Below are 22,033 nucleotides of genomic sequence, written 5' to 3' on the forward strand. Positions count from 1 at the left end.
GATCCAAACCAGCCCTCTCCCAGCTGCTCGTGTGTTCTCTAAATGCCTCTAGCTCTACCTTCAAGTAAGTGAACAGTTGGCTTGACCTTCAGACCTTCTCAAGATCTAAGCCTTTTCACCTGAAGCCTCTTATACAAACACTTGTTGTTCTACTACCCTCCATCTCTGGAGACAGTTATTTCACATTCCCTTTATTCTTGTATCCCACCCATTTTTTCCCTGCAATGTCCTCACCAAAGCACCTCTGGTATTGGCCTACCCTGGCCAGTCCTCCTTACTTTCAAATTTTCTTAAGTCCAACTGCAACTTACTCAGGAACCTTTACAATTCACTTTAGTGAGGTTACCTTGTGAGTCTTTTTTAGTCATTCCATCTGCTGCACTAAGGTAAATAGTTCATTCCTGTAAGGCATGATTTTTACTGCACTAATGAGCATATCCTGTGTCACAGGCTGAGAGGTAGGCCATGAGAGTACCCATGGCAAGGATGGAATAGATCCTCTGTTATGATTCCTCCATTTTTCCTGAAAGAATTACAAAGTCATTAATTTTATTTTTCTTCCAAAATCAATCAAAATATTTACCAAGTCTTTGGTTTCTACAGTGTAGTGTGCCTTAGGTATACACAGAAAGAAGGCAGCCAATGGTATGTTAGCCAGCGATCCAGTATTCCGTATGAATGGTAGTAGATGATGTATCTGACACTATCACCACTTTATTTTGAGCTAAACCTTATTCGAGAATAGCAGGACAGGTTCCACCACATCCTCCTTTGACAACTTGGATGATGCTATTTGTTAATTTTACAGCTGCAAAGAAAGGTCCTTCCTCATATTTATGTATAAACAGGTACCAGTTTTGATTTTATTTCATCATATTAACATACATGACACATCAAAATGAGAAATGCACAATTTAACCATTCAATAGCTTGCCTTGCTCCAAAAGAACACTATATTCATATTAAACATTTATACAGTCTTTCCACCTAACTTTACAAATGTCCTAAATCAATTTCCAGCATTTCTCACACAGAAGCCTATTTTAACTCTTTAAAATCACCATTCTGTATCATCCTAGTAGACTCCAGGGGTTCCCCTGTGATTCCATGCTGAAGAGAACCAGCCTCCACATCACCCACAGACCCGAGCAGCTCCAGGACTTGCCTTGGGGGCTGCCCCTTCGGCATGGTAATCTTGATTCCAAGAACTGATTATTGGACATAACTGATCAAGGACTGACAGTTGTAGTGTATGACTATATCAGAGTTACAGGAAGGAAGGGGGACCATAGCCAACATTTAGGGTTTCTAAATGACACAAGGCAAATTTTTGCCCAAAGATCTATTGAACCTAAGTCCCCCAAGCCTCCTGAAACCCTTAATGATGGAGCTATAGCTTCCATTTCTTAAAAAATGTTTGACAGATGTAACCAGATTCTGGAAGCGGGAAACTGTTAAACATTCGGTGTGTATATACACAACACACCAAAAATTACTTTGTGAAACCTTGAGAATATCTGATTACATAAAAGATTTAAATGCATATATAAAAACTCAGATCATTTCACAGAAATTTGTCAGTACAGTAATAATGTGCTCCCTATGCAGTTCATGCTCTTTTGTGTCCATTTTATACCCACATCATAGCACATTATTTGTACATAACGAGGATGTCTGTGAAGCTCATAATCCCCATGATCAAGCCAGTCAGTTCTGAATCGTTATTCTGTGCTGGTTTTAGCAGTCACCATAGGAAACAAATCACAGCCTAGTCCAAGGAATATCCATTTCTCAAACATAGAAAAACCTGAGATATAAGTCAGCAACTAGCTACACTTACAGTAAAGGAAAGAACAATAACACCTGTCCCACTTCCCACCCCCCCAAAAAAGCTGCTGACATTAATTAAGGCTTCAAAAGAGGACCATACCGTAGTTGATAAAACATAAGCCAAGAAATTTAAAAGCAGATACATACTATCACTTGTGTACTTGTTCTAATTACCTTCTATTTTCAGCTGCCAGGATTGATTCCATACAGTGATTGTAGGTCAAGGACTGAGAAACCATCTTGGTCTTTTTCCATCTTGATATGCCCCTTTTACTAAAAACATGCCAGGGATAGTTTTCAAAATAGCTTGGCTATGGCTTTCCACTCTACTCACAACTGAACAAAATTCAACAGCCTTCTTCTCACCTTCCTAAACTGTTTAACTGAGTTTTCCTTGCTTCCTGAAGTCTCTCTCAACTCTATTAGTACATTTAAAAGTATGAGGAGATTTTAGAAATACCACTCTCATCACATGCCAAGAGGAGATGTGCCATCAAGGAAATAAGTTTCCTGTTTCTCCTCAGCATTTTTTTAACCTTCTTAATATTTCTATAGTCCCCCCCCCAGGTGGTTTCCTATAAAATTCTTCCTGTTGTTACATTTTTACAAACTGGATCCATGCAATGAAATAAATGGAAAATATCTACTTTGGCTGAGAACGTGAAGGATCTGTCACTCTGCTATGAACCCAGACAATTCACATTTGACTTTAAACCAAGTTAATCTTTAATTAAAGGATTAACAATCCCATTTTAAACAATTCTTTGATTCATAAAAGGGAGGTAGACTTGTTTAGCCTCCCGATCTTGGCTTAAATCATTATACTGCCAGATTCCTAGCTAAGGTGAATCTAGATGGTTTCTCTTCTCTTTCTTAATAAAGCTGAAAAGAAGAAGAAAACAACCTACTCCATCCAGGCCCAATTGGAATTTTGTGCATAGAGAGTTTTAAATTGTTCTGAAAAGTATGACTAGCTACCAACCTATTCACAATGCCTAGAAAACGGGCTCCCAGACATGGTAGTGGTGAAAGCCCCGACTGTCCTGTCTGAGGTACTGGGTTTGTTCTAAAGTAGATCTGGGCGAGGCCCCTAATGGTCCATGCAGCAGAATGATGCTTATGTCACTCAGCTGTCAGGTGAGCTTGGATTTGTGAATCAGTTTGGATAGGATCATTTCTCTTGGATTTAACCATTAGGTTTTGTCCGTAAGAGGTCTACCCACCCGACCCACCAGTGGCTCAGTCTCAGCACTAAGGTGCACTATGGAAGGGACTGGACAAAGACAAATATTTGAGATCTCATTGTAGCACAATGTGAAAATGGTGTGGGATTTTGTCCTCTGACATCAAATAAAGTTGCTTCTGTAGGAGCAATAAATGTGCAATTCACGGAATACAAGTTGATTCCTCTGGTTAGGGGGATTCTAACATCTGCCCTTCCACTTTTCTTGAGAGAAATATTAGCTCATCTCTCAAATGCAGATGCTAAGAGAACAACTGTGTTGATCCACCTTTTGCTTTTACACCACAGCTCCATTTTCCAAAATATATATGTATGTACATATATATATTTCAGATTTACAGGGAATATTTTTGTGGAAAAAAAAAAAAAACTCAATAGAAGTCACAAGTGTCTTTCTTCTCAGGAGACCTCAATGATTTCCATGCTGCCTGAAAAGCTAGACTGACTGCCCACTTTCCCCAGCTCTTCCCTCGACCTGTTCTCTGACATGATGCTCTCTCCAAATTCCATTTGGCAGCTTCTACGTTTAAACTGCTTTTCAAAGGGGCTCTCTTCGTGCCAGCTCCGCCGTGAGTCAGCTCTGTCACTTGGCTTCTGCCGTCTGCGCACAGAATAGACTTGGTCACTGCAAGTGGGCAGCTGGCTACAGCTGTAGGCAGAATAACTGGCATTGCCTCCATAGATGGCTGAAGCAGAGTAAAAGTGAGAGGACTCTGTGGCAAAATACCAACTATTGGTTAAGGAGGGGGTAGAGGTCTGGGGAGCCAAGATATCTGAGTGCCAGCCCTTGAGGCCCAGCCCGGCAGTAGACTTGGTGAGGTGTTGCTGGCTGGTGGAAAGGCCGAAGAGGAAGTTGGTATGGTAATTGTCCTCCATACTCCCACTTCGATGCAGTGGAGATAAGAAGGACCTTTGGGTGCTACTGTTGCTGGTTCTTACTGAGTGTAGTCGCTTGCTCTCTGAAGGCCTGGTGGTCTGGAGCTTCTTAAGGATGTGGGCTTCCTCCTTATCTGGGCTGGTTTCTGGAGTCTGCTCTGACACTTCCTGAACTGGGGAGAACTGGCATAGCTTGTTGGTCCCATCCAGAGTAGTTGAAGGTTTGTAGTATTCCAAAGCATCTTCTGATGAGGAGAAACCATGTAAGGATGCTGCCATGCTGGCTGAATATGAAACTGATTTAATATCCAGAGAGAAGGAACGCTTGAGCTTATTGCTGTCTTCCAGCTTGTCAGAGGACAGGTGGAGCCCATTGAGTGCCTGTACCAGTGGACTGTCCTCTAACAGTGATGGCTGTAGGCTGGGCGCACTGGCAGGATGCACAGGCCTTTGCCCTGCTGCCTCTGAGGTAGCACAGTCAGCAAAGGGTGGACTGAGGGATGTCTCACTTTTCTGTCCACCCTCCGAGACTGCAGGGACAGGTTCATTTGGCTTTTCCAGGTGCAGCAGCTTGAGTTTGCTCTTTGGCCCTGATGCTCCAGTCTGATTCTTAATCTTCTTTTCATAGTCAAGGAGCTGGCCCAGAAAATTGAAGTTTGGAGATATAGTAGGTCTTTTTTCTTTCACAAATCTATGAAGAAAGGAAAAATCAAAAACTGAATTTTATACTACACTTTTATCTTAAGAATATTAAGTGAGTAAACATGAGGGGTTTATTAGACCTTCCTAAATACTTTGGAAGATGACTAGTTTACAAGTTCAGAGAGATGCCTCAAGATGGAGAATATAAAGGACTTCTGTGCTGAGGGAATTCTGACTCTGGGAGCATACTAGAGAGAGAGGGTGCCAGGCCCAAAAGCTCTAGTTTTAGCCTTATTATTTTTAATGGCTCAAGACTTCCAATACAATTGATAAGAGGGAATTTCTTTGGCTACAACCAATGAAATCCTGCCACAACACACACTGGTACAACCAAAAGAAGTACAGTGTAATGGTCATTTGCCAGCTTTAATTTTCCAATATTATCCCTTCAATGTCCCCATGGTCATTTCTCAAGACATTTCACATTTTAATGACCAAAAAAAAAAAAAAAAAAAAAAAAAGCATCAGATGGTCAAAGCACCTAATTCTGAGTTCCATCTTTTTGTACTCTGCACGACAGAATAACCAACCACAAAGTGGTATCTGGGGGCTAAGTATTATGCTGATGCCCTAAATTATTTATTCAATCTTCAAACCTACCCTAATCAGTGGGTGCCATTATCCCCATCATGAGGGTACATAAATCTTGGACTTGCCTAAAATCACATAGCTACTAACTGATGATACTGGAAGTCAAAGCTAGGTTCATCCGATGTCTGGGTCCATTTTTGTAATATGTTAAAGATTCATCAAGGGGTCAAAACTATGAATAAGTAGCTTTTATGTTTCACTGAGGAAACAAAGGCTCTTAAATGTAATAGAAAAATTCTTCAATGGCACCAGAACTTCATAAGTCAATTACCTGTCAGATGCTGCAAAAAGTAAAACTACACAGAAAATCTGCATACAAATAAAGAATAAGAAAAATTAAAAACTCCATAGAAATAAAGTAATCTAAAGCAAATTAACAAAGCCAGAAATAACCAGTTCAACTATAGTTTAAATATTAACGTAGGGTCCTTGTGCTAAGACTTCCTCATGTGATACTATGGTGAGGCCTCTGGTTTCTGCATGGAGCAGGACAATGTCAGGCACAAAGCCTCAATGAAGGAGAGGAATCTGGTGCAGGTAGACAAGGGCCCATCCACACCAGTTTCCTGCCTCAAAAGACAAGCTGGGCTGCTCATTCCTTCCTTCTAATTTTACCCAACTGTTAAAACAGGCCTGTTCTATGTGTTTCTATTTTTTATTCTTTATCACATGAAAACTAACTACCTCTACCCAACAAGACCTGAAGGAAACACATATTCATAAATCACCAAGAAAACTCCAGCCCTCAGCAGTATTGCCACTTGCCTGCCTTCCCTTTTGAGAAAATAGGAGCCAGCACAACCTGGTCAAAACTACACACTGCAAATTCTGGCCAACTAGGATGTAGGAAATTAGTGAATGTATTTGATGGTTATTTGGTTTTACACTTGCCTATATTTGTCTTTTTCCTCATAGCAATACAAAGTTTGAAGCAGTATATTCTACTGGAAGTTTTTTTTTTTTTTTTCCCCTTCATAAATACAATTAGAACAAATGATACTTCTCCGACGAAGGAAAGGAATAAGCTCTCTGCCTGGTGTTTTTCCTTAAACTTAAAAGGTAGCTGAGGATGAATCTGACACATTAGGGCAGAATGAATGCTAACTGATAAAACTGCATTCTTTTCAAATCTTTGCAAGACCATTTAAAAATCCACAGAAACCTGAAAACAGAGTGACTAAAATAATCACAATTTGCTTTAATCTGCTTTTCTACTCATTGTGTTTCAGGGCAAATGAAAAGCCCACTCACAAGACATGTTCTTGTCCTCACCTGTAAGCCTCATCTAAAGACATGTCCATCCTCTTCATGATGTAGGCGATGGCAATGGTGGCAGATCGAGAGATCCCTGCTAAACAGTGCACTAGGACACATCCATTGGAAGCTTTTGCTTTCTCTGTATGAGTCAAATTCAAGAAAGTTAACAATTTAGTTCAGCAAAATGGAAATTTTGTTTCCATTTGTTTACTCAAGGTCTTAGCCTGAAAACCTCAAAGCAAATCTTTTCTATTCACATTATATTTACTCTTTCAATATTCTTTTGAAGTCAGGGAAGATAATTTCCTCACCATTGTTATACAAAGGATGGTTAAGGTCCACAAGCATTAATAAGCAACATGTCACTAACTCAGGTTACCTGACACTTATTTCAGTATTTTTTACCATATATTTTTTTCCATTATTATTTTAATAAATTTTCCTGGATATGATTCCTGCATTACATGATTCTACTTGCTTAGTTTAGAAATTTTCAGAAATACAGAAAAGTATATAAAGAAAATAAGAACCACCTAAAACTCCGCACCTAAGATAACAACTAACAATTTGTTTACTCATGTTATTTGACACACATTTTCCTCCCAACTATGAGATTTGGGGGGGGGGGGTAACCAGGGATTGAACTCAGGGACACTCAACCACTGAGCCCGATTCCCCAGCCCTATTTTGTATTTTATTTAGAAACAGGGGCTCACTGAGTTGCTTAGTGCCTCCGCTGGCTTTGAACTCCCGGTCTTCCTGTCTCAGCCTCCTGAGCCACTGGATAGGATTGTGCCACTGCGCCTGGCTGATAACTTTTTAAAAAATATATTTGCATTTCAAATAATGTATGACACACATTACTAATGAGAAAGGAGGGAACTGAGGGAGAGACTAGATCATAATGCAAGATGCCAGACCAAGTGAGTTTTTTTTTTTTTTTTTCTTTTCTTTTTTGCTATGCTGGAAATTAAACCTAGAGCCTCAAACACTCAAAGCTAGCAACTGGCCACTAATCTACATTCCCAGCCCAAATATTTTTTTAAATGCCGAGACTTGTCAGACATGAGAGTACACACCTGTGATCTCATCTACATGGGAGGCAGGAGGGTCCCAAATTCAAGTCCAGTCTGGGCAATTTAGTAAGATTCTGTCTCAAAATAAAAATTTTTAAAAAGGGCCGAGGATGTAGCTCAGTGCTAGAGTACTTGCCTAGCATGAATAAGAGCTCTGGGTTCAATCCCCATACCACACAGGCATCCCCCCCCCACCCCGCCAAAAAAATAAATAAATAATAAAATTCATGAGTTCTCCATTTAGAAAATTTTACCGTGTGTCATAAAATGGCTCAACTTTATTTGCTGAATTTAAGAAGAAAACTATGCATAGCTAGATGGGGTTTACCAGGTCACTTTAATGAGGACAAACAGAACTTTTATCCCTTCCTCGACACCCAGGAGTTACTGTCCTTTGTCGCATTACTTCCCCAAAACATGGCAGAAGGACTCAGAGATACTTTTAAGTGCTGTCATTTCTCATTGTTAAGGGGCTTTAAAAAAACATAAATGTGGAAGTAGGTTAGGTTATCCCACATGGTCTGGAAGCAACCAACATTCTATGCAGTACTATGACTGTCTCAAATCTTTTTATTATTTTTTATAATATTTTTAGTTGTAGGTGGACACAATAACTTTATTTTGTCTATTTAGTTTTTTTTATGTGGTGCTGGGGATCAGACCTAGTGCCTCATGCATGCTAGGCAAGCAATCTACCACTAAGCCACAACCCCAGCCCTGACTGTCTCAATTCTAAACAATTACATGTGTGCTTCTTTCTTAAAGCTGTTGCCAGGGAGCTACATTCTTTCCTTTCATTTTTATTTTAGTTGAAAACTACCAAAAGTTACCAAAACTATGTTAAAATTATTAGAATTAACAAATATGTAAGAAACCAGCTCCAGCACTGCCTATATCACAAATATTTCACATTTCTTCTAGATATGATTTATTCATTATGTATCCAACAATCTAGGATGAATAGGCAGCAACTTCAGCTTCCATTCTAGATAGGAAACCAAACAGTAAAACAATAACAAATGACAACAATGCAACACTGAAACAAAGAACCAAGTGCTAAACAAAATAATAATAAACCTGTATACATAGTCTTTAGTTCTCTTTGCTCTACTGTACAGTGCTTACCCTACACTACTCTGTATTCCCCCTTTTGCCTTCGCTGCTAGAAGCTAAATTTTTCATTTAATTTCAAAAAGAAACAGTAATTCAGATTCTCTATCAGTTATTGCACTTTTCCTACTCCAGTATTACTTGATTCTTGCACTTTTATCTGTACCATCTTAATGTGTATATGAATATGTGCATCTTTTTATCCCAATCTCTTACTGTAAACTACTCCAATACTGATTAGAAGTAGGCTTAAGGTTTTGAATGTTGATCATAGTCTCATCTGGAAAACTAGACTATGAGGACCTAGAATGGTCTTGCCTCTATAATACTAGACCTAGTACATATACAGTTAGTACTGACAGATTGATAAATAAGAAATCTTCATAAAAGTTTTGAAAAAGGGCTGCACATAGTGGCACATGCCTGTAACCCCAGCAACTCCACAGGCTGAGGCAGGAGGATTACAAGGTCAAGACCAGCACAGCAAGACCCTGTCTCAAAATAAAAAATAAAAAGGGCTGGGGATGTGACTCAGTGGTTAAGTACCCCTGGGTTCATTACCCCAGTACAAAAAAAAAAGAAAGAAAGAAAGAAAGAAAAAGGCTAGAAGGAAATAAACAATGACAGTAACATATGTGTTATAATGTTGAGGTTATAGGTTTCTTTTTCTGTTTTTCAAACATTGTTTTTATAACCACAACTCTCTTGATATATATGAATGACATATTGTCGATGGACCTTTATTTTTTTATGTTTATATGTGATGCTGAGAATCGAACCCAGTGCCTCACACATGCTAGGCAAGTGCTCTACCACTGAGCTACATCCCCGCCCTCTTGATACATTTTTAAAAATCAAATTAAGAAATGCTTATACTGGAGTGGGGTTCATTAGCATGCAGTTCTTGGCAGACATGAGTGCTAAACTAAGGCTTAAAGCAAAGGAAGAAATACACACAGACCTGACAGAGAGAAGGGAAAAGTGTGCAGGAAAGTCCTGTGATGGGCTGAACAAAGTGCCCAGAAACAGCCTGCCTTGGTTGGCACTCACGAGCTGTATGAGAAATAACCAGAAGATTTCACAGGTGGGGAGCAGCTGCAGGAGGGTCTCTTGGGAATGTTAGGCTAAAGGATGTAATTTTTATGTAGGAAATCAAAGAGCCTCTTGCAAGTTCCTGAATAGGGAACAAGAAGGCAGTGATGGTGTCAATGGAAATAGAAATGGCACACTAGCACTACAGAAATTCAGGAATAAAGTTTACACTAAACAAGGAGAAAGGGTCACAAATAAAGAGAGGGGGCATAAGAAAGGAGGAAATTCTCATTACTTTATTAAAATATTAGCTGGATGAGATGGCTCATGACTATTCAGATGGCTGAGGTGACAGGAATTATTGCTCAAGCCCACGAGTTCAAGACCAGCTTTGGGAATGCAGCAAGACCCCATCTCAAAAGCAAAACAAACAAACAAAAAAAGCCAACCAAACTAAAAATATTTACTTAAAGCCAACTAGGAGCCAAGTACTTTGCAAGGTATTTAATACACATATATTATCTACTTTAATTCTTCAGCATCACAATAAGGTAGTTTCCAGTTCAGGAAATAGGCACACAAGCATGATCTCCATGTTGGGGACTGAACCCAGGGATGCTCTATCACTGAGCTACATCCCCTACCCTTTTTTACTTTCAAAGAGGCTCTTCTGAAGTTTCCAAGGATGGCCTCAAACTTGAAGTCCTCAAGCATATAAGTTTTAAGCAATTTATTCCAAACTACTAACTATTAACTAAGGGAAGCCAGACTCAAACACTGATAGTTAGGCTCTAAAGTACATGATCTTAATCACCTTGCCTTGGTGCAAAGTCATGAGTTTGGTGTGAGTGAATTGGGCGGGGGAGGCAAGGAGACAGTGAGGAGGGAGCAGGGGCATCCAGATGCACTAGAGGGTACCTCATGAGAACCCCACCACACAAACAGGCAAACTTTGCTACTCCTGCCTACATTGACTAAAAATAAAATATAAAGCTCCATGAAAACCCGAGTCCTTCCACCAAACCCAGAGATTTGCTGAAACTTAATCTAAATAACAAAAAGAGAAAAATCAAGATATTGTGTCTAGGTATAGGGGTACATCTTCTAATTACATAGTCTATCATGACTAACCGTGGCATCAAGTACCATGGAGAAGACAAATAGCAATTACAGTGAATATGAAAAAAATGAGATTTTTGCCTTCAGTTATTTGAGTGGGATAGGGTAGTGGCTCACCTAAATAGAACCAAGCAAATAAGTGTGTGTTTGTTTGTGTACATTTAACCAATTGAAACATGGTAAAGTTCCTTTTGCATAAATGAAAAGTGGCATGATGATCCCAATCTCTCCCATAAAAGAAGAAAATAAATTGGGAGTAAAGTTACTTATATTCTCTTTTTTATGAATTCCTCCCAAATGTAGGCATTGTTATGACTTAACAGAATCAGGTTCTCCTCTTGATAGATCCTAAGATCATACTTTCAGCTGAAATTAGAGCAAAATGTCTCTGGATCAATATGACATGCAATGGCAACATTAACCATTATTATTATTTTTCTAAAGCAGCAGAAGGTGAATGCTATGCTGAAGACATTTCCTAGAAGTATAATGAGAGAGTATTAATTTGGGGAATTTTCTCTATGATTATTTTAATGGGAGTGGTCATGGTCATTTATCTTTAGTTATTTCACAGAACGAGTCCTAATTGAAACTTGAGAAAAGATAACTATTTCAGAATTACCCAAAGCTCCAATAGCATTACCTAGAAAATCCCTCTCCTAGATGATAAAATATAGTGGGGACTTAATTTGCATCATTTTTCTTTTTTAAAGAAACTAGTTCTTTTATTTTTAACTACAGTAACCAATTCAGAGTATTTCAGTGTGAATTAGAGTGCTCAAACAGATGTGACTATAGGGGGTGAGCAACAAAAATTCCTCACATGGACATTAAGGGTCAACACCTTATTATGCTGCTCACTAGGGAGCAGTTTTCTCCTCTGTTCAGCCTCTCCACACAAACCACACTTTAAAAACATATCACCGATTACCACCAACACACTTGATCCTGCAGGACCATAAGGTCACAAAAGCAACAAGGACTTATCGAAATTCTGAATCTGAAGCAGAATGTGGAGTAGGAAACAGAATGTGTGTGAATTTTATTAGACCCACAACTACTTGAAAATATTGCCACTTGGATTGAGGCTCAGATATCTTGTGACATGTAAGAGATTCTAAATGTACTAGGATTTTTTTTCCCCCATCAGATTTGACTTTTCCCTGGGGAAAAGAGCAGCAAGGCAATAGGGAATATCACCAAAGTTTCCCAAAGTGTTTTACAGGATTTGAAAAAGTTGCGTGTGTAAGATTTAATTCCAAAAGCTTAATTAATTTTTAAAATTATTTATTTTAATTAGGTATATATGACAGCAGAATGCATTTTGATTTATTGTACATAACTGCAGCACAACTTTTCATTTCTCTGGTTGTACAAGATGTAGCATCGCATCATATGTGCAGTCATACATGTACCTAGGGTAATGATGTTCATCACATTCCACCATCTTTCCTAACCCCATCCCCCCTCTCCACCCCTCCCTCCCCTTTGCCCAAAGTTCTTTCATTTTTCCCATGTCCCCCCATATGGATCACCATCCATTTATCAGAGAGAACATTCAGCTTTGAGTTTTGGGGGATTGGCTTACTTCACTTAGTAAGTGAACTCCATCCATTTACCTGCAAATGCCATAATTTTATTCTCTTTTACTGCTCAGTAATATTTCATTCTGTACATATACCACAGTTTCTTTATCCATTCATTTATAGAAGGGCACCTTGGTTGCTTCCACAGTTTAGCTACTGTGAATTGAGCTGCTATGAACATTGATGTGGCTGCATTACTATAATAGCAGGCTGATTTTAAGTCCTTTGGGTATAGACCGAGGAGTGGGATAGATGGGTCAAATGGTGGTTCCATTCCAAGTTTTCTAAGGAATCTCTATACTGCTTTCCAAAGCAGTTGCACCAATTTGCAGTCCCACCAGCAATGTATGAATATGCCTTTTCCCCTACATTCTTGCCAACACTTAGTGTTGTTTCTATTCTTGATAACTGCCATTCTGACTGGTGTGAGATAAAATCTTAGTTTTGATTCGCATTTCTCTAAATAACCAGAGGTGTTGAACATTTTTTCATATATTTGTTGATAGATTGTATATCTTCTTCTGAGAAGTGTCTGTTCAGCTCCTTGACCCATTTATTGATTAGGTTGTTTTCTTTGGCGTTAAGTTTTTTGAGTTCTTTATATATCCTGAAGATTAGTGCTCTATCTGATGTGCATGTGGCAAAAATTTCTCCCCAAATGTAGGCTCTCTCTTCAAACTCATTGTTTCTTTTGCTAAGAAGAAGATCTTTTGTTTAAGTCCATCCCATTTATTAATTCTTGATTTTATTTCTTGTGCTTTAGGAGTCTTGTTAAGGCAAGGCCTATTTTTCCTAGGGTCTCTGGACTAATTCCTAGGTCCTTGATCCACTCTGAGTGTTGTGTGTGGTGAGAGATAGAAGTTTATTTTCATTTTGCTGCATACAGATTTCCAGTTCTCCCAGCACCACTTGTTGAAAAGACTATCTTTTCTCCAATGTATGTTTTTGGAACCTTTGTATAATATGAAATAACTATATTTATGTGGGTTTGTCACTCTGTCTTCTATTCTGTACCTTTGCTCTACATGTCTATTTTCATGATAATACCGTGCTGTTTTGTTACTGAAGCTTTGTAGTCTAGTTTAAAGTCTGATATTGTGATGCCTCCTGCTTCACTATTCTTGCTAAGAATTACTTTAGCTATTCTCGGGTCTTTTATTTTTCCAAATGAATTTCCTGAGTGCTTTTTCTATAAGAAATGACACTGGGAGTTTAATTGGAATTGCATTCAATCTGTATAGTGCTTTAGGTAATATGACCATTTTCACAATATTAATTTTGCCTATTCAGAGCATGGAATCTTTCCATCTTCTAAGGTCTTCTTCAACTTCTTTCTTTAGTGTTCTGCAGTATTCATTATGGAGGTCTTTCACCTCTTTTGTTAAGTGGATTCCCAAGTATTTTATTTTTTTAAAGCTATTGTGAATGGGGTAGTTTTCCTAATTTGTCTTTCAGAGGATTCATCACTGATGTATAGAAATCCACTTGATTTATGGGTACTGATTTTATATCCTGCTACTTTGCTGAAATTCATTAATTCATTCTACAAGCTTTCTGGTGGAGTTTTTTGGATCCTCTAAGTATAGAACCATGTCGTCAGCAAATAATGATAGTTTGGATTCTTCTTTTCTTATTTGTATTCCCTCTAATTTCCTTGTCTCTCTAATTGCTCTGGCTAGAGTTACAAGAACTATGTTGAATTGAAGTGGTAAAAGAGGGCATCTCTGTCTTGTTCCAGTTTTTAGAGGGAATGCTTCCAATTGTTTTCCATTTAGAATGATGTTGGCCTTGGGTTTAGCATAGATGTTGAGGTATGTTCCTACTATCCTTAGTTTTTCTAGGGTTTTGAACATGAAAGTGTGCTGTTTTGTCAAATGTTTTCTCTGCATCAATTGATATGATTCTCATCTTTAAGTCTATTGATGTAATGAATTACATTTATTGATTTCCATATTTTGAACCAACCTTGCATCACTGGAATGAACCCTACTTGATCATGGTGCACTATTTTTTTAATGTTTTATGTGATTTTCCAGAATTTTACTGAGAATTTTTGCATCAATATTCATCAGGAATATTGGTCTGAAATTTTCTTTCCTTGATGTGTATCTGCCTGGTTTTGGTATCAGGATGATAATAGCTTTGTTAATATGAGTTTGTAATGGTTACTTCCTTTTCTATTTCATGGAGTAATTTGAAGAGTATTGGTATTAATTATTCCCAAAAGCTTAACTAATTTTTAAACATTTGCAACAAACAATCACAGATCCTATGAGGCTTACCCTTGGTACTGTTAAAAGTTAGCTAACAGGTCTCACAAGGCCAAACCTTAGGGACAGCACAACACACACATCACCTTGACAGCTAAGTGAGAAAGCAACATCATGTTTTTTCCTGACTTTTGAAATCTCTGAAACAGGTTCCTTTCCTTTAAAGATAAAAAGAAGAGAGTGGGGCTACACCTACAGATGAGACTATAACCCAAAGGACTGTAATGCTACTTGAACTACTTACCAATGAAATCCACTGATTTGTCCAACCATGGCAAAATTTTTTCACAGAAGCTATCATTGACAGGCACTCGAAGGAAATGAGACTCAGGGATAAAGTCAGGCTTTGGACAGGTATTGCTGGCATTTAACACATAACCAATCCCGTTCTGTTGCATCAGCTCCTGTAGAGGGAAAAGCAGTTGAAATGACTAATAATATGATAACATGATCATTTTGAAAGATTAATGTTATGATAAAAATTACCAGTCTCCTTAAACTAATTATTCTCATTAGGAAATCCAAAAACCCAACAAAATGACAGTCTGGAGAGAAGGAAAAAAATTTAAGGAAAAAAGTCTATTTAAAATAGTACAGTACACTTGAAAATTATACACGACTAATATAGCAAATATTCTCTCATCTCCATTGCTACAGAGAAAAGCAGAGCAAAGAATACAAAATAAAATGACCATTTATACAACTTCAGAATATGTGCACACATAAGAACATTTTCTTCCCACACCAAATATGCTGGGTTTTCTCTAAGATATAGCCCTAGGCATTCTTCTAGAACTCATTCTTTTTGAAGGCTGCATCTCTTTCTAAGGCATTAATTATCTGTTCTACATGCTGCTGGGTGTGTGTACAGTGTGAGAGTTTGTATCTCCTCTTAAATTTCTGGCTACCTACTGAATATTAAGACGTCCCACAGGCCCTTCAAATTCAAAATGTCAAAAACTAAACAAGCTTTTCTTCTTTCTCTGCTCCAATCTCTTGTTTCCTCTCTATAATCCCCAAAATTGGTTTATGGTAATAACATCCATCCATTCAGCTGAGGTAGAAAATAAGATCATCTGGCTCCTTTCTCTTCCTATAACCGCCTTCTAAATGGCTGCCAGATTTTTTTGGTATTGCCTGTTCCATTTATCATCTTCTATTTTTATTCACTGCTCCGAGATCAATATTCATCAAAATAAATAAAAAAGCTACTAGAGAACTCAAAGTTTGCAGTGTTTTTCTCTCCAAACCATATTCTTTTTAAAAATTTTTATTTTTTTTATTAAAGCATTATGGTTATATATAGTAGTTGGGTTCATCCCAACAAACTCATACATGCATAGAATTTTGATTTCAGTTCAGGATCCCCTCCCCCAAACCATATTCTTAACAACTAGTTATCTTTTTCTTTTTTTTTTAATAATTGTTTTTTAGTTTTAGGTGGATACAATATTTTTATTTTTATGTGGTGCTGAGGATTGATCCCAGTGCCTCACACATGCTAGGCAAGCACGCTACCACTTGAGTCACATCCTCAGTTCCAACCTTTTTCTTTCTTATTGAGACAGAGTCTCATAGTGCTACCCAGGCTGGTCTCAAACTCTAAGCTCAAATGATCCTCTTTCCTCTCAGCCTCCCCAGGACCATGTGCCACCACACCCAGCTACAGCAATTTTTCTTACAATTAAGTACAAGATAACTGCTTTATCCACGCTCTTCTAATTTCATTGTTTCATTTCCTGTTCCTGTCCCATACACCCTCCCAATGTCACATATATACTCACCTCTATGCTTCTGTTTACACCATTATTATGCTTAGAAGGCCCTGTCCCTCTTCCTGATGGCTCTCTTCCCACTTTTACTACTTTGTTTAACCTTATCTAATAATTCCTTCCCACTAATGCATAATTGGTGATTCAAATTTCTACCCTTCCAAAGTACTTTGCTCACACCATTAGTAGAGTGCATGCATTGCATTATCAGTAACTCTTTTCACCCTATTAAGTAGTGAAGTAAAATGAGATATTAGATCAATTTTTGGTTGTTTTTCTATTTTTAACACCAGCTACATAGTTGCACTAAGTACCAATCTGTTCATTTGATATCTCATCTACCATTTACCAGACAAGTCTAATAAACAACCCCACTTCTTTAGTCATTCCATTATTGCCTTTCAAGAAATGTTCCAAGCCTCTTATTTTAAGCAACCTTGGTCATTTCTTTCTTTTCTTGGAATGTTACCTCTTCTACAAATTCTTTTTAACTACCTAAAAGCAGCTGATATATGCAAGTTCACTAATGTCTTCATTTAACACATTTGGCACAATAAATATATTTCTTCTTACATAAAAGGTGGACAGAGTGTAGATTTTGCATACAATCCTTATTGTTGAGATGACAATCAAGAAACAGCTTTTGGAATCAGGTGGGCTTCTTAGCTTGAACAATATCCTTCATCTATGCCAGAGCTCAAGTCTGTTGGTTGTCACCTATGCTTCTGTTATGTTAATAATCAGACTATGAAGATCTTTGAGTTTTTTGTTTGCATTTTTGCAGTGCTGGGGATTGAACTCAGGGCCTCATGCATGCTAGGGAAGCATTCTACCTGTGAGAAACACCCCCTAGCCCTTATGGAGACTTTAATGATAAACCTTTAAACTTTTGTATTTGTGGCAAAGGTTACATCTGTTTTTCTGCAGCTGAACCAAAGCTATATCAAGTTTATCTAGTACCAACCAATTAACCATAGGGCCCAGAAACAAGTTCAGTACTCCCAGGTAAAAACAAAAGTGGGCTGGCCACTAGTTAAATCAGCCTTTGAGAGCTTTTTTCACCAATGGTCCTTAGAGAAAAGAACCATATTTCTTTCTCTTTTCTACCAACAATACTATAGACTTATTAAACTGAAAATGAGGGAAGCTGGGTGCAGTGCTGCAAGCCCAGTGACTTGGGAGTCTGAGGCAGGAGGATCTCAAGCTCAAGGCCAACCCAGGCAACCAGTGAGACCCTGCCTCAAAATACATTTTTTTTTTAAAGGGCTTGGGATGTAGCTCAGTGGTCAAGTGGTTGCCTACCATGCATGAGTCCCTAGGTTCAATCCCTGATAGATAAATAAATAAGGAAGGAAGGAAGGAAGGAAGGAAGGAAGGAAGGAAGGAAGGAGTAGATTCTGTTTCACCTGAGTCAATAAAGAAGATATTCTAGAAGTTTCTAAGAAAAGGGTGTGATACTGCAGGGTGCAGTGGTGTATACCTGTAATCAAAGCTACTTGGGAGTCTGAGGCAGGAGGATTGCAAATTCAAGGCTAGCCTGGGCAACTTACCAAGATCCTGCCTCTAACTACCTAACTAAATAAGGGCTGGGAGGGGGAGGAAAAAAGGGAAAGAGAGGCAGCAGCACTATGAAAATTATAGTGTCATCTGCTACAAATGATCCAAAGATAACAGAAAATTCTAAGGCAAAACATGTTGCATGTCAGTGAAGACTGTCAGATGTAATTTATCAAACAAAAGAATTTAACAATGTACACTTATGACCTACAGCCTAAAAACCTATATTTAATGAAAATGTCAACCTATATTCTATCAAAAACAATTTGTTGACCACCTTTCCTAGAAAGTCTGTTAATATAACACTGTGGCATATGGCACATATTAGGAAAATACTATCTAACATCTAAAGAATGCCTATTAAGTGCCAAGCACTACAATAAGCATTTAAATAGACTGTCTCATTGAATTATCATACCCATTTTTTTGATGTGAGTGCTATTATTATCTTCATTTTCCCAAGGAGAAAACTGAGGCTTAGTTAGTGTTTTCCAAAGTCTCACTTTCACAAGCTAGTCTCACTAGCTAGCAAGTGATACATTAAAATTCAAATCCAAACATTCTCATCTCCACAAATCTATACTATTCATCACCATATTCTGCTAAACTTAAGTTCCTTCTAAAGCAAATCAGATAGAAACATATATATTTTTTAATTAAAAGAACTATTAAAATAGAGTTTTTCTTTTTTATCCTTTTTAACTATAATAAATTAGAAGGCAAAGGCATGACATTCTGGTTATGCACATCTCAGAGAAGATTTGTGAGTGACTCAGGCCTTTAGATGGTTATTTGAGAAGAAACTTGTCTGAGTTATCTATTTTGTCCTCTCTTCTCTCTCATCACCTCAACTGTAGTCCTGCTATGCTGGTGTTCCTGCCATGTTTACAGCAGTATCTTCTTTGGGATCAGAACTGAATGCCTACAAGCATATTCACGGACACGTTGCTTATTGCCATCACCAAACTGCAATGGCATTGCTGTAGCCAAAAAGGCAGAAGACATGAGAAGCAGTTCTGACCTAAGGAACATCAATAAACCAAGTTTACAAAGCTGTCTAACCACCAAAAATATTCTTCACTCATAAAACAATGAATCTCAAAAGATAAATATCAAATAACTGGCTAAAGAAGAGAAAAAGACAGGTGTTTTTTAAATTGAGACATAATTTATAGAAAAAAATTTTAATTGTTTTTTTTAGTTGTAGATGGACACAATACCTCTATTTCATTTTTATGTGATGGTGAGGATTGAACCCAGTGCCCTTCTCATGTGAGGAGAGCACTCTACCACTGAGCCACAGCCCCAGCCTTAGAAAAAATTTTCAATGACAAGAGAGCTGGGTGTGGTGGTGTACACCTATAATCCTAGCAGCTCAGGAGGCTGACAGACTCAGCAACTTAGTGATACCCTGTCTCAAAATAAAAAACAAAAGGATTGGGGATGTGGCTCAGTGGTAAAGCACCGGGAGGGAAGGAGGGAAGGAGGGAAGGAGGGAGGGAGGGAGGGAGGGAAGGAGGGAAGGAGGGAGGGAGGGAGGGAGGGAAGGAGGGAAGGAAGGAAGGAGGGAAGGAAGGAGGGAAGGAAGGAAGGAGGGAAGGAAGGAAGGAGGGAAGGAAGGAAGGAAGGAAGGAAGGAAGGAAGGAAGGAAGGAAGGAAGGTTGGTTACAACGGCAACTATTAATAGAAATTTTAGCTGAAACGATCTATTTATTAAATCTATTATCCAGCAGTTTTTTGGAATATGATAGAATTTGATAATAAAACAAGTCCAAATTTTTAAAATGGAAAAGCAAGAAAAATGTATGTCATCATGTAAAATTAAAATATAATTTGGCTATTAAATTCCATAAATAAGTGCCTTTTCATCTTGGCAGTTACATCATCAGAGGAAAAAGTCAGTTAAAAGAGAAAATCATTAAAAATAATACACATACATTTGAGCTGGGCACGGTGGCACATGCCTGTAATCCCAGTGGCTCGGGAGGCTGAGACAAGGAGGATCCAGAGTTCAAAGCAAGCCTCAGCAGCAGCGAGGCACTAAGCAACTCAGTGAGATCCTGTCTCTAAATAAAATACAAAATACTGCTGGGGACATGGCTCAGTGGTAGGGTGCCTGTGAATTCAAGCCCTAGTACCCCTCCCCCTCAAAAAAGATACACATATACTTAAAACATTATTTTAATTTAAAACAAATAAATGTCCTTTAATTCACTAATTTCTGATGTAGGACTTTGACTCATTCTTTTCTGGGTTAGCTGAACAAAGTTCTTAAGCAAATCACACCTAAATGCAGCTACCACTTAGTTTCCTTTTTTTTTTTTTACATTTATTTTTTAATTATAAGTGCACACAATATCTTTATTTTATTTTTATGTGGTGCTGAGGATTGAACCCAGTGCCTCATGCATGCTAGGCAAGCGCTCCACCCCTGAGCCACAACCCCAGCCCCTACAGTTTCCATTTTTTAAAGAGCAAGAACCTGTGAAACAATGTCAATGTAGAGGCTTTCCAGAGTATGCCAACTCCCCAAATATTTTACAGTTGCCTTATTTCCAAATAATTTTACAGAAAAGCAGTAATTTGTCTTTCCAAAACATTTATTTTGGGTTATATAACAACAACTCTCTTTATTCATATTTCATCAGTGCATGTAATATATATTTTTAAATTTCTTTCTTGTTCTTTTTTTATTTTTTTCTTTAGTTGTAAATGGACACAATACCTTTATTTTGTTTGTTTATTTTTATGAGTTGCTGAACCCAGTGCCTCACACATTTAAGGCAAGGGGTGTACCTCTGAGCCACAACTCCAGCCCAGTGTATATAATTAATGTACATAATTATAATAACAAGCACACTGGGGCTTGGGCTGTGGCTCAGTGGCAGAGTGCTTGCCCAGCACGTGTGAGACACTGGGTTCAATCTTTAGCACTGCATAAATAAATAAACAAAATAAAGGCATGCTGTCTGCTGTCCATCTAAAAGTACAAAAAGATGCTTTTAAAAAGAAAAAGTTACAAGCATACTGGCCCAAACAGGTCTGCCATGCAACTGCTGATGTCTGGTAAGCATACTCTTCCAATGGTAGAGGCAGGTATACTGCATAGAAGAGCCTAAGAGGGGCTGCTGAAGACTCAGAAGAGATGTCACAGCATCTCTGAAGTTAGTAAACAAGTTTATAAAGTTTCATAACTGTTCTATTAACCTGCTTTCTTGATTAATTGTTCTTGATGATGTATGTACAAGTGATTGACAGAGCATCTCAATGTTTTTAATGGTGCTACTGAGAACTACAATTATGAAAAACAAGTATTTTATGCAATATTTTTACTCATAGATGGATACCAATGCCTTCTTAATAAATTGTAAAGCACATATTTGTAATTGTTTTGTTTTCAACATGTTGTATAAAACATACGTAACTGAGTATTTACTCTGTCCCACGATTAAACATTATAATCTTTAAACTTCCAGAAAATAGTCATCTTATACTGTTAAAGATTTACCTCAACTTTGTACTAAGTCTACTAATTCATGCCTTCTATTGACAAGTCCTTTTCTGGCCTTTAAATATCCTCTGACACCTTGGCCTTTTCTTGGAACTCCTTAGCTTAGCTGCTCACTCCCATTAGGTCTAGCCTGGCCTCTGTCAATACTAATACCTATAAACCTTTCATAATTCTTATTGCATGTAGCCTACTCTTGGACCATTCCTCTCTCTCCAGTTCACTCTCTTCTACCACTACTTCTGGAATCCTTCAACCCTCCAGGATCAACAATCTGCTAATCCTACTCACCTTTCGGACTCCCTCCATCCCCATTATGTCTGTCTGCCTTCCCTGCCCAATTAAAACTATAGTCAGTCATTACAATCATTCCCTTGCTTTCACTCTCAATTCCTTTGCCTCCTTATCACTTCTTCACGCTCACTTGACAAGATTACAACCTTAGTTAAGCCAAATTCTACACCTAGATTGCATTTATAGTTGTGCTGTTGAACATGGCCAGGG

At 38.1% G+C, this 22,033-nt stretch overlaps 1 protein-coding gene across 1 annotated transcript in view; it reads right to left on the reverse strand.

Annotated features, from left to right (window-relative positions):
- Positions 1-616: 616 nt before the first annotated feature.
- Dusp16 (dual specificity phosphatase 16) overlaps positions 617-22,033 on the reverse strand; it is a 93,973-nt gene continuing 72,556 nt past the window's right edge. The window contains exons 5-7 of the mRNA XM_076854135.1: positions 14,937-15,096; positions 6,515-6,638; positions 617-4,640 (exon numbers count right to left, since the gene is read on the reverse strand). Of these exons, the coding sequence (XP_076710250.1) occupies positions 3,473-4,640; positions 6,515-6,638; positions 14,937-15,096 (1,452 nt within the window). The 3' untranslated portion in view covers positions 617-3,472. The remainder of the gene's footprint in view (positions 4,641-6,514; positions 6,639-14,936; positions 15,097-22,033) is intronic.

Source organism: Callospermophilus lateralis, chromosome 4 (assembly GCF_048772815.1).
Source record: "Callospermophilus lateralis isolate mCalLat2 chromosome 4, mCalLat2.hap1, whole genome shotgun sequence".
NCBI classification, from domain to species: domain Eukaryota; kingdom Metazoa; phylum Chordata; class Mammalia; order Rodentia; family Sciuridae; genus Callospermophilus; species Callospermophilus lateralis.